Source organism: Podarcis raffonei, chromosome 9 (genome assembly GCF_027172205.1).
Source record: "Podarcis raffonei isolate rPodRaf1 chromosome 9, rPodRaf1.pri, whole genome shotgun sequence".
Taxonomy (NCBI): domain Eukaryota; kingdom Metazoa; phylum Chordata; class Lepidosauria; order Squamata; family Lacertidae; genus Podarcis; species Podarcis raffonei.
This window is the reverse complement of record NC_070610.1, coordinates 76,039,316-76,056,274: the sequence shown is the minus strand read 5'-3', so window position 1 is coordinate 76,056,274 and position 16,959 is coordinate 76,039,316. Positions and strand designations below refer to the sequence as shown.

The 16,959-nt window shown below is 48.4% G+C and overlaps 1 protein-coding gene across 2 annotated transcripts in view; it reads left to right on the top strand.

Moving 5' to 3' along the window:
* GFRA4 (GDNF family receptor alpha 4) overlaps positions 1 to 16,959 on the top strand; it is a 143,271-nt gene that overhangs the window by 90,544 nt on the left and 35,768 nt on the right. Inside the window, exon 2 of one of the 2 annotated variants that reach the window (XM_053402109.1) lies at positions 4,222 to 4,497. In XM_053402109.1, the coding sequence (XP_053258084.1) occupies positions 4,222 to 4,497 (276 nt within the window). Of the gene's footprint in view, positions 1 to 4,218; positions 4,498 to 16,959 lie in introns of both variants that reach the window. The other variant, XM_053402108.1, reaches the window with a different exon arrangement.

Below are 16,959 nucleotides of genomic sequence, written 5' to 3'. Positions count from 1 at the left end.
TGCTAAGGCAGTGGTTTGACTTCACCCCCAGAGATGCATTCCATTGCGTCTTGAGACAGATGGATGCCCAGTTCCCAGCAGCTGTGGAGGAGTCAAGGAACTGCAGATTCCATAAACAAGCACACACAAACCCACACCAAAATTATGCTGCCATTTTAAGGAAACTAATCTGAGTCTAATCTCTGCAGCCCAAGGCAGGGAACCCAATACCGAAAACATGCAACACACACAATCCCACTTCGTAGTCTCCACTGATGAGGGTATCATAACTTCCTTGGGGCAATCTGGTTAAGGTTTAGCATCCAGCTGTCCCAATATTTAAGAGGATTTTTTTCCTAATCTTTGTAATCGGCATGGGCTGGTGGTGGAGAGGAACAGTTGCTGTGAACTGCCTTTCTGAAAGCCTTCAGAGATTCTGAAATCTCTGGTGGAGAAGGTGCGACTGAGCAGTAGGACATCTTCTTTGCATGCAAAAGATCCTGGGTTCAGTCCCTGCACCCAGGACACCCCTGTTCTGCCTTCTTCCAGGTCCCAAAGGACCTGCACGTTGGCAGAGGCACATCTAGCTGCTCCGGCACCTGGAGTGGCACACATTCTGTGCACCCGGGGGTGGGGTTAGCCATCTGCAGACTGGCTGCTTAGCTTCGTTCATCTCACATCTCACAACGGTCTCAACCATACCTGAAGGAGTGTATCCACCCCCTTCGTTCTGCCCAGACGCTGAGGTCCAGCGCCGAGGGCCTTCTGGCAGTTCCCTCATTGCGAGAAGCAAAGCTACAGGGAACCAGGCAGAGGGCCTTCTCGGTGGTGGCACCCGCCCTGTGGAACGCCCTCCCACCAGATGTCAAAGAGATAAACAACTACCTGACATCCAGAAGACATCTTAAGGCAGCCCTGTTCATGGAAGTATTTAATGTGTGACATTTTAGTGTATTTTTGGTCTTTGTTGGAAGCCGCCCAGAGTGGCTGGGGAAACCCAGCCAGATGGGCGGGGTACAAATAATATATTATTATTATTATTATTATTATTATTATTATTATTATTATTATTCAGAAAGGAGGACCAAGGAGGAATTCTACACAACCACACACTCCTGCTTCTCTGCAAAGGTGGCAGAACCCCAGCAAAAGCACTGGGCAGTGGGAAGGTCATGGAATGGCTCAAGCAGACTGACCAGAGACATCCCTAAAGAGCAGGAAATAGAAGCAAGAGCAGCCCCAGAGCAGCCCTGCACAGAATGAGGGCCTTCCATTGCCACCCTCTGAGCTCCTCCAAGCTACAGAACTATTTCCCCAGCTAGACTTTCTTTCCTTTCGGATCACACCCTCCCTCTCCCTGTGTGTAACGCGCAAACTCTTCCCAGTTGTTCCTCCCCTCTTCCTGAGCTTGGATATCTCCTCTCCTTCCACACAGCCCAAGCTCAGAACTTTGCAGATGCTAGATGATTTTAATAGGAGATTTTAATGGAATTGCGGGGCAAACGTCCCAAGGGGGGTGCCGCCTACAGCAAGCATCCCAGGGGAGTGGGGAGGCGATGTCACCCCCCCCTCAGGGATGACATCCGGGGCGAGCCGCACCCACCACACTCCCTTCCTCCGCCAGTGCACATTGGTGATCGCACATCAATTGGACGTGCCTAAAATGACACTTGCTTTTCGACCACGCTTCATTTTCCTTGAGAGCTGCATTGCAAAATTCATCGGTGTGCAACTTTCAAAGGACAAGTGTCTCCCAATTTGCGTCTTGTTTCAGCGAGGGTGAGCTATGCAGGCCAGCATGGAAATGTGAGCCGAATGGGTGTCTCTTAGTGGGCAGCTGGTAGGTTCTACTTTGCAGAATGATGATTCGTATTCTGCTCGTACCTGCAGGACAGTTTGACAAGTGCACATTCTGCAATGATTGCCTTCTTGGATCAGATCAAGGTCCATCTAGGTCAGCGTTCTGTATTCAGCTTTGAAATATTTCCCGAATACACTATCACTTATCCCCGGCTTCTAACTGCTTGTCAATCTCAGGAACATCTTTTACCATCTTTGTTAGCTTCACCTGTGTTGCTGTGCCAGACATTTATCAGCTGGGTCCTGGGCAAACCCTGGAGCTTCTCCACGTCCAAACATCAACCATGCTCACAATTTTTAAATTAATTTGTGGGATTTACACATTAAGAATCCCCACTTGTTGTAGGAGGTTATTGGACAATTACCTTTAAAAAAATTGGTTTTTCAAATTAAAAGTTTACAGCAATATATCAAACATAAATCATAAAAACAAGATTCCAAGGAATCTCCTGGACTTCCATCCTCCCTTGTGGGTCCTATTATTAATCATTTCCTCCCGCATCTTTTATGATGAGCCAAATCTTTTACATCTCCATTGTGTCCAGAATTCACCCTTAAACTACAAGTGATATTCCAATCCTACTAACGATTTTAACTGTTTACAATGGTTATAAATTTCCCCCATTCCTTATTAAAATTTTGGTCTTCCTGATTTCTGTTTCTTCCGGTCATTCTAACCATTTCAGCATAGTCCATCAACTTCACCTGCCATTCTTCTCTGGTAGGAACAATTACCTTAATATACCTGAAGGAGCATCTCCACCCCCAGTATTCAGCTCAGAGGGCCTTTTGGCAGTTCCCTCATTGCGAGAGGTGAAGTTACAGGGAACCAGGGAGAGGGCTTTCTCAGCAGGCATGCCCGCCCTGTGGAACGCCTTCCCAGCAGATGTCAAGCAGCTATGTGATGTTTAAAAGAAATCTGAAGTCATCCCTGCTCAGGGAAGTTCTTAGTGTTTGAGGTTATATTGTGTTTTTACTATTTTGTGTTGGGAGTCGCTCAGAGTGCCTTGGGCAATCCAGTCAGTTGGGCAGCATACAGATAAGTTGTTGTTGATGTTGTTGTTGTTGAAAGTTCTTCTTCATGAAACACATGAACTATGGAATTCCCTGCCACAGGAGGAAGTGATGACCCCGAAACTAGATGGCTCTAAAGGAGGATTAGGCAAATTCATGGAGGAGAGAGTTATTGGTGACCACTAGCCCAGCTGGCTACGCTCTGCCTCCACAGCTGGAAGCAGCAATGCTTCTGAATAGAATAGAATAGAATAGAATAGAATAGAATAGAATAGAATAGAATAGAATAGAATTTATTATTTATACCCCGCCCATCTGGCTTGGTTTCTCCAGCCACTCTGGGCAGCTTCCAACAGAGTATTAAAATACAGCGGTCTGTTAAACATTAAAAACTACCCTAAAGAGGGCTGCCTTCAGATGTCTTCTAAAAGTCTGGTAGTTGTTGTTCTCTTTGACATCTGGTGGGAGGGCGTTCCACAGGGCAGGTGCCACCACCGAGAAGGCCCTCTGCCTGGTTCCCTGTAACCTCACATCTCGCAGGGAGGGAACCGCCAGAAGGCCCTCTGAGCTGGACCTCAGTGTCCGGGCTGAACGATGGGGGTGGAGACGCTCCTTCAGGTATACTGGACCGAGGCCGTATAGGACTTTAAAGGTCAGCACCAACACTTTGAATTGTGCTCGGAAACGTACTGGGATAACACTTGTTGGAAACTGGGGGGTGGGGGTGGTGTTAGAATTCCTGCTCCATGATTGCAGTCATGGGATTGTTGTCTATCACATGGTGATGTATGTTTTGACTCCACAGAGTGGGAAGTGACAGAGACAGGATGTTTGCGTTACTGTGTTCCGTGAAGTGGGACTATTGTCCTTTGTTCCTTTTCTCTTTTGCTGTCTGATGCTAGAGAGAGAGGGAGCCATGTTGCAGTGCTCCGTGTGTGTTTATATGTAAATAAAGTAGCTTAGCCAAAATGCTGAGTTGCTGAGGTCTGTTACGCAAGCTGAGAAGACTCTGTGGATCCCTAAGTGTTCTGTTGTCTGTTGGCATCGGTCGCTGTGATGTTCGGGCTGAAGAAAGTTTTTGAAGCTCCCAAACGATCGACCAGGAGGGAGAGAACATGCCAGTCGGGCATGTGTCTCTGCCAGGGTCCTACTCGGGTGTAGGGTGAGCTCCTGCTAGGGGGTTGCTCCTGGGGTCGCATCCTGCTTGTGGGTTTCCCCACAGGCATCCGGTTGGCCTCCGTGAGAACTGGATTCTGGGCTTGATGGGCCATTGGCCTGACCCTACAATCTATTCTTACATTCTTACCTCTCTAAGACAGGTCCAGTTTGGCAACGTTCTCATCCTGCTCTCTTGTTCTCCTCCAGAAGGGATGACCGATGTGGTCAGCTCGGCCCGGGACTGCCTGCAGGCTGGCGAATCCTGCACCAATGACCCCAGCTGCAGCTCCAAATTCCGGACCCTCCGGCAATGCATCGCTGGCAACGGCGCCAACAAGCTGGGTCCGGACGCTAAGAGCCAGTGTCAGAACACAGTGACAGCCCTTCTGTCCAGCCAGCTCTATGGCTGCAAGTGCAAACGGGGCATGAAGAAGGAGAAGCACTGTCTCAGCGTCTACTGGAGCATCCACCACACCTTGATGGAAGGTGAGTTGGCGGGGCTCCACAATGTAGCAGGGAGCTAGGGGAAGGAGCAGGCCGTTTGGGGGCAAAGGAGGGTGGGGAGGACTCCCATCTGGGGGGGAAACAGTAAAGACCTGATGAGGAGAACACAGCAAAGGTTATCTTTTCTGAGAATCCTCTGGAAAAATAATCTCTCAAAGGACCTGTTGATGGCATTTTACCATTGTACTATTGAGAGTGAATTAACTTATGGTCTGTGTGTGTGGTTTCGGAGCTGCACGGTCAAGGGAAAAACAATGCTGTCCAGGATTGTAAAGACTGCAGAGAGAATAATTGGGTGCACTCTTCCCACCTTGGACCAAATCTATCCTTCCAGGTGCCATAAGAAAGCTGCAGAGATAGTGCAGGATAGTGCGCACCCCGGAAATGATCTCTTTCAGCTTCTGCCTTCTGGAAGAAGGTACAGGGTTATAAAGACTAGGACTAGCCGCCTGAGAAACAGTTTCTATCCAAATGTGATTTTGGTTTTAAACGGTGTAAAATAGTCTCTAGGGACGCAGGTGGCGCTTTGGGTTAAACCACAGAGCCTTGGACTTGCTGATCAGAAGGTCGGTGGTTCAAATCCCTGCCACAGGGTGAACTCCCGTTGCTCGGTCCCTGCTCCTGCCAACCTAGCAGTTCAAAAGCACATTGAAGTGCAAGTAGATAAATAGGTACCGCTCCAGCGGGAAGATAAATGGTGTTTCCGTGCGCTGCTCTGGTTCGCCAGAAGTGGCTTAATCCTGCTGGCCACATGACCCGGAAGGTGTACGCCGGCTCCCTCGGCCAATAAAGCGAGATGAGCGCCGCAACCCCAGAGTCGGCCACGACTGGACCTAATGGTCAGGGGTCCCTTTACCTTTAAGGTAGTCTCTATGGGAGTATATTGTATTTAATTATGGGGTATAAGAGTTTTTAGGGGGTCAACCAGGCTGGGATAGCTGGGATAGCAGGCTTGTTGGTTTCTGAATGTCTGGTGTAGATTTTTCAATTTCGTTGTTCTGTATGGGACAATGACATAAGCGCTGGAGGGAAATGGCAGCCTTTCTTTCTGGCTTCCTCGGAGGAGCAGACATCAGCAAGGAAACCTCACCCAGAATTAATGGGGCTTTCCTTTCCTCTGATGCCCTCTCACCTCTCTGCCTCCCAAATGCTTGCAAAGCTATTTGTTGCAGTAGCCCTGGCTACAAGCTCCACAGGTGAATGGTGCCTGTGGGAGGCACCTCGGAGACCAGGGGCGGCAGCAGCTGCTGCCCGGAGGACTCCCAAGGAGAGGAGAGAGGAGAGGAGGCTGAGGTTACACTCCACAAGGGAGCATGTTTGAAAAAGCGTGCTGCCAGTTCCGCAGGCAAGGGGTGATCTAACCAGGCTCCTGAGCCCCGCAGAGGTGCTGCAGAAAGAATGTAGTTGGTTGAGGGAGCAGTGGACTCAAAAAGGTTGAAAACCTCTATCCTAGGTACATAAGAAGGCATCAATTTCTTTACTGCCCTGTTTGCGTGCAGCTGCGGTCCATCTTCTGCCAAAAATGACATCATTCATATCACTGTCTGCCGTGGCAACATTACATAGTTATACAGTGGTATCTCTGGTTGCAAATGGGATCCGTTCCGGAGCCCCGTTCGCAACATGAGCAGAACGCAACCCGCGTCTCCGCATGTGCGGGTCGCGATTCACCGCTTCTGCACATGCGCATGACATCATTTTGAGCGTCTGCGCATGCGCGAGCGGCGAAACCCAGAAGTAACCCTTTCCGGTACTTCCGGGTCGCCGGGGGACACAACCTGAAAAGATGTAACCTGAACCGAATGTAAAAAGAGGTATGACTGTATGCTTTAATTCTGCAAGAGTTTAATTGCTTTTCAATGATTGTTATATGTTTTCAGCTTTCTGTATTCTATCTGTGTTGCTTTAATTTGTGTACACTACCTTGAATCGGCAGGGGGAAAGGCAGGGTGTAAATAAATACAATAGCAATTGTCATTATGCATCCATCCCAAGGAAGACAAATGGCCCGTAGCTTAATTCTTTATTGAGAAAGCACAAACTTATGGTAGTTCCTGATGCCCAATAAACATGCTTCGGGTGGGCAAGCAGTTGGCTCCACGCTCTGGGTTTGCGCTCAGAGCTGGACTATTGTAGCAATGCACACTCCTGCATGGGAGCTGATTCTGTGCTTGCCTTTTCAAATACCTCCTGGTCCTGGGAGACATTTGGGGCTGGGGCAGAGGGGATGCTGCCACGCCCTTCCCTTCGGGCACTGCCCCTCCCTGCAGCTCCTGGTCCTCCCCACATCCTGCACCTCCTTCTCCACCCCCAACTGCTCACACTGCTCCCCATTTTCCAGCTCTGACATCGGCCTCATGGGAGGTGCAAAACTCCATAAATTGTAAAACCCCCCTTCCCCTGGATCACTCTCCAGCCCTGATAACTTCTCCAACCACTTGTCTGAGCCCTGCCAGTCCCGGGCATTACGTAATTTAAATACTGCGCATTACGTACATGGCATAATTTCGTCACCGTTTTCCTTATTCCGCCCCGCTCACTTCAGCGCAAAGCAAACGCAGTGCAAATGGATGGGGGGCAATTTGATCAATTGCACAATGTTTGCAGACTGAAAGCAACAGCCAGCGGAGAATACCGATTGTGTTCCCTGGATTGATTTCCGTTGTGGACATGGGACAAGTAAGCAAACATCGGCCTTTTCCACTCTCCTTTCCATACAAACACTCTGACATCCTTAACCCCTCCATTGGCCTGAAGCAGACCAAACACCATTTTTGAAATCTGTTTATTAACTAGATTCTTATCCTGCTTTTCAGGCAGTTAAGCATTTGTCAGAAAGAGGGAGAGGAAAGGGTCATAGCTCAGTTGTAGAGCACCCACATTGCATCTGCGGAGTTCAAAATTAAATCCCCAGTGAAATTTCCAGCTAGGGTTCAAAGTGAACTCAGCAAGAAACTCTGGAAAGGCACCAACAGTGATTGCAGGTTATATTCTGCTAGATGGGCCAAGCAACTAAAAAACAACCTATTTTAATAGTAATAATAATAATAATAATAATAATAATAATAAATTATTTATACCCTAAAAATTTTACAACCGTAATTTAAAACACAGGAAGTTGAAACCACAGTAGAATAGCATGAAACAAATTAAAGCTCATGTAAACTTTCTAAATATCTGGGTAGGCTTACCTGTATGCTGTCAGATTGCAGCCCCTGATAAAACCTACTTCCTCGTAGTTAGCTCCTCATTGCCTTGGCGACACAGGAAAGCACCAATTTACATGCAGGGCCCAGATCATGTGGCCGTACCCCGTCACGGCATCAGCAGCCCCAGCGGAGGTGCTACTTTGGTGTGAGAAGTGGGCTGCGCAATTGATGTTCCATCCATTACCGAGGCGCTTTGGATCCTGACCAAAGGGAGCCGTTTCCCCCGATCTCACTTCCGTCCCGACTCTGCTGTCTTCAACAGAGAGTTTGTCACCATTGATCTCCTCTGCGTTTGAAGTGTCAAATAACAAATTAAACAAGCACACAGGCTAATTAAACGCATGCTATTAAACAAGAGGCTGCTCTTGGCATTTATTCAGACATTTATTCCCCTTCTGGCTCCCTCCCAGCTCTCTGTGATATCTCCCTTCCGTGTCACTTTGCCACTGAGCAAAGAGGCCCTCACGGATGTCCTTCTCCATGAGTGGAGGGGTGGAAGGTCACGATCCTGGCAGCAGGGCCCTGTCACCTACACGCCTCCCAGAGTCCAGAAGAGGAGATCTGCCCAGTGTGTGGACTCTGCTCCTCTCTGTTCCTCGTTTTTCCAATCTTCAGTTCAGTTTGCAAATTCCTTTTCAAGCTCCCCGTGAAAATCCATCAGCAATTTTTAATGCTATTTTGCCTAGTGTACTTGGAGTCCTTTTTGCGAGTAGTTTCCCCCCTATATAATAAGAACATAAGAAGAGCCTGCTGCATCAAGCCAATGGCCCACCAGGCCCAGTATCCTGTTCTCAGGTGCCTGTAGGAAACCCACAAGCAGGATTCGAACGCAAGATCGCTCTCCCCTCCTGTGGCTTCCAGCAACTGCTGTTCAGAAGCATTGTTGCCTTCAACTGTGGAGGCAGATCATAGACATCAAGGCTAGTAGCCGTCAATACCCCTCTCCTCCATGCATCTGTGTGTATTACTTTCACTAAAATATTTGTGTTTGTGCACACACACACCCCTAAGATATGCTTTTCTGCACATATTATGTGGCAGCGGAGAACTGCATTGCAAAATTCAGAGAAGTGAGGATTTCAAAGAACAGGGCATTTTGGTTTTCCATATTGTTTTAGAAAGTACGGGTAAAAGGGGAGGGGGAGGGAAGAGAAGGGAAATAAAAGATCAGGCTGAATTCAAATTAAAGGCCAGGCAGAATAGCTCTGTGTTATAGGTCCGACAGAAGGCGGTTAAATCCTGAAGGGCCCTAGTCTCCTGGGACAGAGCATTCCACCAGGTCGGAGCCATCACTGAGAAGGCCCTGGCCCTCGTGGAGGATAGTCTGACTTCCTTAGGGCCCGGGACCTCTAAACTATGGTTATTCATGGACCTTAAGGTCCTCTGTGGGGCAGACCAGGAGAGGCGGTCCCCTAATACAAGGGCCCTAAGCCACAAAGGGTACATTTAGAAGGTACATTGAGCAGAGGGTGGAATAGATGACTTCACAAGTCCCTTCCAGCTCCAAAATCCTATGATTCTATAGCTGTGTCCAGGCCTGGCTGGATGCAGAGGTGTGTTAGGAGGTAGCAGCTTAGGAACCCCATTTATTGCCTGAACTATACCTCAGGGCAAATTTGTATCTATGCATATAAATTAGCATATGCAGTCAACAGAACTGTCCCAGCCCTGCCTGAAGATGACAAGGACTGAATCTGGGAACATTTCCATGCAAGGCTCTATGGCCCTTCGCAGTCTGGAGCTTTCCAGAAAGCCCTCCTCAAAACTGGGCTCCCATCTCCGCTGATAGAATTTCAGCAGGTTGGACTCTTGAACTTTACAACTCTACTCTTACAATGTCCTGGTTTTTGACAGCATGTCCGTGCACAATTTTACAAAAGTGTGCAGAAGCACGTCTGTGGCAAGTATCCTTTCCCATGCAAAATAGCAAAATAGCAAAATCATGCAAAATAGCATTTCCTTTTCCATTTTGGTTTCCTTGCTGGACAAGTAGAGTCTATTGAAGCCCACTGCTGTATGCCTAACCCTCCTGCCATCTTTGGTTTATTATGTACCTTGGTGAAGAAGGAAAAAAACATTAGCAGAGCCAAGGATTTTAAATAAATCAACACACTGGCTGTGCGGTGCTCGCTGTCATAGCTGTGACGGAGATGAAAGCCTGTGTGTTGAAATAATCAGTCTTTTATTCTCATAAAGACTTTCTGCCCCCGCAACTTTGGGGCAAATGGGAAACGTCAGCAGAGCACCCCACAAATATGCAGACAAACCGAAGGATTCCGTAGAGGACGGTGGCCCCATCATTCATCAGTCTGACACCCCCTCAGACCACAGCAGAGTTTTTCTGCTGAAAGGGGAGGTGGCGGAGAAACCATTGTTGCGAGTCTCCAAACGGAACGCATCCCTCCTGGCTTTTCAGATGTTGTCTGATGTTGTTCTCAGTGACCTTCGCCGGGAGTTCTGGGCCACACATCTTGTGGTGGCTGGTTGGCATGACAACACTTCAAAGCCCTTTTCGAGCTCAGTGTGGGCCTTTCAAAACCGGAGGAGGAGGCAGGAAATGGGGAGGGCAAGAGGAGGAAGGAGGAGGGTGGGAAGGCGAAACATCCTGCAGTTTCTGACTGGGCAAACCCGAGGGCACCGGCGGTGCTCAGGAGCCATCAGATGAACGGCAGAGACTCAGAGTCCATCCACCCGCATTTGGGAACGGAGGAACTGTTCTCAAAGTGGCCGGCTGGATGCCTTTGGGGAAAGGATCCGAGCACAAGAGTCCTCTCTGCTCCTGTGGGCTTCCAGCAGCTGAAACTCAGAAGAAGAAGAAGAAGAAGAAGAAGAAGAAGAAGAAGAAGAAGAAGAAGAAGAAGAAGAAGAAGAGTAGTAGTAGTAGTAGTAGTAGTAGTAGTAGTAGTAGTTTGGATTTGATATCCCACTTTATCACTACCCGAAGGAGTCTCAAAGCGGCTCACAATCTCCTTTCCCTTCCTCCCCCACAACAAACATTCTGTGAGGTGAGTGAGGCTGAGAGACTTCAGAGAAGTGTGACTGGCCCAAGGTCACCCAGCAGCTGCATGTGGAGAAGCGGGGAAGTGAACCCGGTTCACCAGATTAGGAGTCCACCGCTCTTAACCACTACACCACACTGGCATCGCTGCTTCTGACTGTGGAGGCAAAACAGAGCCATTGTGGCTAGTATAAGGTTACCAGATGTCCCCATTTCCTGGGGACAGTCCCCAGATGTACAAATCAGTCCCCATACAAAATCCTATCATTCCTACTGAAGTTGGAAAGTGTCCCCGAATTCATTGAAAAAAAATCTGGTAACCTTAGGCTAGTAGCCATCGATAGCCCTCTCCTCCATGAGATGGATTGACACACCATTTCCAGCGGTGACTGTGTATAATTTTGTATCTGTTCCCCTTCCTCTGCTTTATCTGATGGCCATGATTCCAGTTCACCTAGTGGATCCGGTGGACTTCCTTGGCAAATGATCAAGTCATTGAGATCTGATTGGAAGGACTTCTGCATTCCTTTGGGATGTGTCTTGACTTTGGCTCATAGGTGAGCCCGTCTAATAGCTGGAAAGAGGGAGGAGAACTTCCTCGTTAATAATAATAATAAATTTTATTTATACCCCGCCATCCCCAGCCAAGACCAGGCTCAGGGTGGCAGACACCAGGTATAAAAACAATTGATTAAAAACAAGATTAAAATACAACATTAAAATGCAGCCTCATTTCAGTAGAAACTCAAATCAAAAACTTTTTGGGGATGAAAACGTCCAATCTTCACCAAGGCCAACTCTCCAGACTGGTCCTACGTAGACCAGAAAAAAGCCAGGGAAGTCCCCAAATAGGAGTTCCATCACAGAAGGAGAAAGGAGGGTATATACCTTCTCTATGCAAGAGGCATCAGTTTGTCAATACAGTGGTACCTCGGGTTACATACGCTTCAGGTTACATATGCTTCAGGTTACATATGCTTCAGGTTTCAGACTCCGCTAACCCAGAAATAGTACCTCGGGTTAAGAACTTTGCTTCAGGATGAGAACAGAAATCGCACAGCAGCGGTGCGGCAGCAGCGGGAGGCCCCATTAGCTAAAGTGGTGCTTCAGGTTAAGAACAGTTTCAGGTTAAGAATGGACCTCCGGAACGAATTAAGTACTTAACCCGAGGTACCACTGTATCTAGCATGCCACCCCCTAAAAAACTCACATTACAGGCTGTTTGTGGGGGACACTAATTTCTCAACAGGGGGTGTCCTACTAGGGACACAGAAACTGGTGAAGAAACTCCCTAGGGATTATGCAAAGCTTGGGACCCCAGGATTGAGAATGCCACTGACCTGTATACCTAAAGTGAAACTTCACAGTGAATTTGGACATTCCTGGTGAACAGAAACACCCCAGGAACGTTGAGATGAGCAGACACAATGTCAACAGAACTAGCAAGGTTTCTCAGAGTGAGTCATACAACCTGGGTTGTGGGGACACATAAATTCGCAATCTCCCATGGCCCAAGTTTGACTGGTGGGTGGGATCATCCATCTGTCAATCGCCTGACATGGTCAGGTGACCAGTTTGTGCCTGCACGGACTATCAGCCGATAGTTGGGGCTTGCAAAGCACCGTGCATGGATCTCGAGGCTTGGTTTTCTGATTAGGAATACGAGGGCACAGAATCAGAGCCCCCACATATTCTGTTTCTACCCACATATTCAGTTTCCTCGTCCATCTAGCAGGACTTGCAGAAGATTGACTCTACCTTCCCAATGTTATGATTTCCGCTCCTGGTGTGACCAGCGAGGGCGCACCCATGTACAAAAATTGTTATAATGGGCTCTTAAGTGTGATAATTAGAGCATTACAGCCTTGGACTGTTTTTTATTCCTCCAAGCCACTAATTTTTGGCAAGTATTGAGTTTTTAAAGGGACCTCATAAAAGCGTTAACTCTGGGAGTCATAACTCTTGCCTTGTCAAGGCTCTGAGTGTTTTATGCTCCGTGGAAATTAAACCGGGAGTAAAACAAGGGCACCCAAGCGTAGGCTGGGAAATAGATGGATTAATAAAACACCACTGGGGGCTGGAAGAAAAGGTAGGGAGGCCGCGAAAGAAAAAAGTGGGGATGAATTACGATGTGAGGGAGGTGGAGAGAGAAAGAGAGGGAGAGAGAGAGAGGAAGATTGCTTAGGTGGTAGAAAGACCCGTCTTTGGCACCCAAACATCGCCAAACATGTGAAAAGAGTTGGATTGCCAGACTCTGAGCAGGTACTGCATCAAAAATGTGCTCTGCGGTGCGTTTCCCTTTCTAACTATTCTCCAACAATTAATTAGGAAAGAGATTGCATTTGAAAATCAGCAAAAGAGAGAGAAAATGTTGGTGCGACTCTCATAGATGGGGGCGGCAGGTTGTGTTGTCATTGTTGTGTTTTCCTACCTTTTGTGGGGGCTGAGGGGTTTTGTGGCTGCCCTTCTAGAAATCTGGTGGACTGAATCCTGCAGCTCGCTCAGGTGCCAGCAGTTTCTGAAAGCCCCACGATGTTTTCAGCTGGACATTCCTGTGAGTGCAGGAAGTGGCGGAGACTCTCTCTCTCACGCTCCTGAGAGCTGCCCGTTGTTGGTGCTTGTTACAAGTGAAGTCTTCCCACTTCGCACACAGACACAGTGCATAATTATTATTATTTTAAGGGAAAAGGGAAAACTGCCCTCAAAAACATCAGTGAGCATGCCAGTCTCGGGTGCTTAAAGGCCAGCCTTCTCAACTTCTCTTGGTTCATAGAATCATAGAATTGTAGCATTGGAAGGAATCCCAAGGTTCATCTAGTCCAACCCTCTGCAATGAAGGAATCTCCGCTGAAGAATCCCTGACAAATGGCCCTCCAACATCTGCTTAAAGCCCTCCAACGAAGGAGAGTTCACAGTGTTTCAAGGGAGTCCATTCCACTGCCGAACAGCTCTTACTGTCAGAAAGTTCTTCCTGAAGTTTTGTGAGAATCTGCTTCCTTGTAACTTGAATCCATTGCTTTGTGTCCTAAGCTATAGAGCAGGAGAAAACAAGCTTGCTTCATCTTCCATGTGAAAGCCCTTCAGATATTTGAAGATGGCTATCACCTCTCTGTCTTCTCTTCTCCAGACTAAGCAGCCCCATTTCCCTCAACCGTTCCTCATAAGGCTTGGCTTCCAGACTCCCTCTTCTGCGCATGTTCCAACTTGTCAATATCATCCTTAAATCGTGGTGCCCATAACTGAACACAGGACTCCAGGTGGGGTCTGGACAGGGCAAACTAGAGGGTACTATTCAGCAGCGGAGCAAGCCAGTTGGGCGGCTCCGTGGGGCCTCCAAGGAGTCTGCCTGCCTCCTCCCACTCAGACGCCCTACAGCTGAGGGGGAGGCAGTGAGCAGACCATTTGGGTCACTCCCAGGAGAGAGGCATGGCTCGGGGGCACTGCAGGCCCTGCGGTGAGCGCCGGCCAGCATTTTGTCACCCCCCCTCAGTGGTGACACCGGGGGCAGACCGCACCCTCCTTCCTCCGCCCTGGTACTATTACTTCCATACATGTTGTTGTTTGGTCGTTTAGTCATGTCCAACTCTTCGTGACCCCCTGGACCAGAGCACACCAGGCACTCCTGTCTTCCACTGCCTCCCTCAGTTTGGTCAAACTCATGCTGGTAGCTTCGAGAACACTGTCCCACCATCTTGTCCTCTGTCGTCCCCTTCTCCTTGTGCCCTCCATCTTTCCCAACATCAGGGTCTTTTCCAGAGAGTCTTCTCTTCTCATGAGGTGGCCAAAGGATTGGAGCCTCAGCTTCAGGATCTGTCCTTCCAGTGAGCACTCGGGGCTGATTTCCTTCAGAATGGATAGGTTTGATCTTCTTGCAGTCCATGGAACTCTCAAGAGTCTCCTCCAGCACCATAATTCAAAAATTATCTCCTTCATGGATCACTGCCTTGCCATGGTGAAGGGGCTTGAATAACTCAGAGAAGCTATGAGCTATGCCATGCAGGGCCACCCAAGATGGACAGGTCATAGTGGAGAGTTTTGACCAAACGTGATCCACCTGGAGCAGGAACTGGCAAGCCACTCCAGTATCCCTGCCAAGAAAACTCCATGGACAAAGACAACAGGCATATTACTTCCATACATACACACACCCACACAAAACCACACACACAGCTGCCTGCATTTGGGGACTCTCCTTGGCTATTTGTTGACATCTGTCTGTCTTGAGAGACAATGGAGTGCACCTCCGAGGGTGCAGTCAAACCGCTAGAGAATCACAGCACATGCTGTGGCTGCAGAGACCTTGCCTATGGGGGCTGTCATAATGAGTTAGGAATACATAGGAAGCAGCCTTATACAGTCAGACTAACAGTCCATCTTCTCTAGCATTGCCTACTCTGACTGGCAGCAGCTCTCCAAGGTTTCAGGCGGAGAGCCTTTCCCAGTCCTACCCGGAGGTCAAACGCAGGAGGTGACTTTGTGTACAGAGCGCTTGACCAACCCCTGAGCTCCTTGCCCCCATCGTGTTCGCTGCAACTGCACCAACACGACCCCATCGCGAAGCCTTGAAGCTTGAAAGGCAATTGGTGGGCAGACACACAGCAGGACGCTGCAGCCAATCTGGTCTCCCTGGACTGGGAGAACAGCGGCGCAGCCCAGCAAACGTGATTCATGGTGGTCGAATGAAGCCGAGAGCAGTTCCGAGAGACTGATGCCAGATTCCTGCCCCCAACGTGGACCCGCAACCTGATGGCAACAAAAAATAATATCCGCCAAGATGCCCTTTCTTCTGGCATCCTAGCGCATCCCCCTTTTGACGGCTTCTCTTATTAAAAACTATTCTGCAGCCGGCTCCTCTTTGGCCTCCTGCGATTCCTCCCAATCTTTCTCCGGCATGAGAACTGGGTCTCCAGGAGTTGTTTCTCTTAGAAATTGCCCTCCGCCTTGTCCCCCAAACGTAGGATTGATGGATGAGTATCAGAGGAAGGGAGCTGAGACAATGCCGGCTTGTTTGCAAAGCCTCGTCTTTCAGAGGCGCGAACCCTCCAGAGGCCGTAAAGGCTTCCAAGAAGCCATTTATACAATCAATTATCAAAGCCCTTGTCCTGGGAATTTGTGGAGCGTATTATTTACTCAACGCCGAATAAAAGCAAAGATTGCATTTCGGGAACCCGCACATTTGCAAGCACCAGTGAAATTGTCTGAGGACAAAAAGTGGCCGCCGTCATTACATAGGCAATTGTCCTCATCCGAGCAAGAGGATGCATATTGGGGGAAGGGGTCTTCCCCTCTGGACTGAGGTTGTGCACACCCTCCCACTCCCTTTGCATCCAGCATGATCCCAAAGCTCTTTTGGGAAGTGGTAGCTACACAATATTAGGCACAAGCCACATCCATCCTGCAGTTTCCTATGAAATGTTATGTTGCGGTGCTATTTCTCCTTGTTAAAAATGAGGTGGTTTACATTTTTAAAACAACAACCCCCTCAGGGTCTCCCCATCCCTGCTTTGCTCAAACGTCAGCTGTTGTTTAAAACTGCTGTTTTCCTCTAATTATGCCTCCATCCCTGTTGTTGTTGTTGTTGTTTTACTGTTGAGGGTTGCCAAAAACCCTGAATCTCCCGCACATAGCCGGAATGTGGCATTTGGAAGCAGGGCCCAGATGAAAATGGCTGAAATGTCTAGGAAAATCCGGGTGTAATGCAACCCTTGTCAGAAGTCTATATTTTGGCAAATCCCCCCCCCCCAAAAAAAGCTCAAAAACTGTGTGTGTGTGTGTGAGAGAGAGAGAGATTTTGCAAACTTCTGTGTCCATATTTCCACTTTTTGAAATTTGGCAACCCTATTACTATTACTATTTTTAATTTATTTATACCCCACCTTTTCTCTGATGGAATTCAAGGTGGCTTACAGATATAAACAAGAATCGCTAAAAACATAGACAAAACAGTAGATAAATAAGTAGATAAAAGTGCAAGTAGATAAATAGGTACAGGTCTGGTGGGAAGGTAAACGTGTTTCCGTGCGCTGCTCTGGTTTTGCCAGAAGCAGCTTAGTCATGCTGGCCACATGACCCAGAAGCTGTCTGCGGACAAACTCCGGCTCCCTCAGCCTAAAGAGCAAGATGAGCACCGCAACCCCAGAGTCATCTGTGACTGGACCTAACGGTCAGGGGTACCTTTTCCTTTACTGTGTGTGTGTGTGTGTGTGTGTGTGTGTGTGTGTGTGTTTACAACGTACA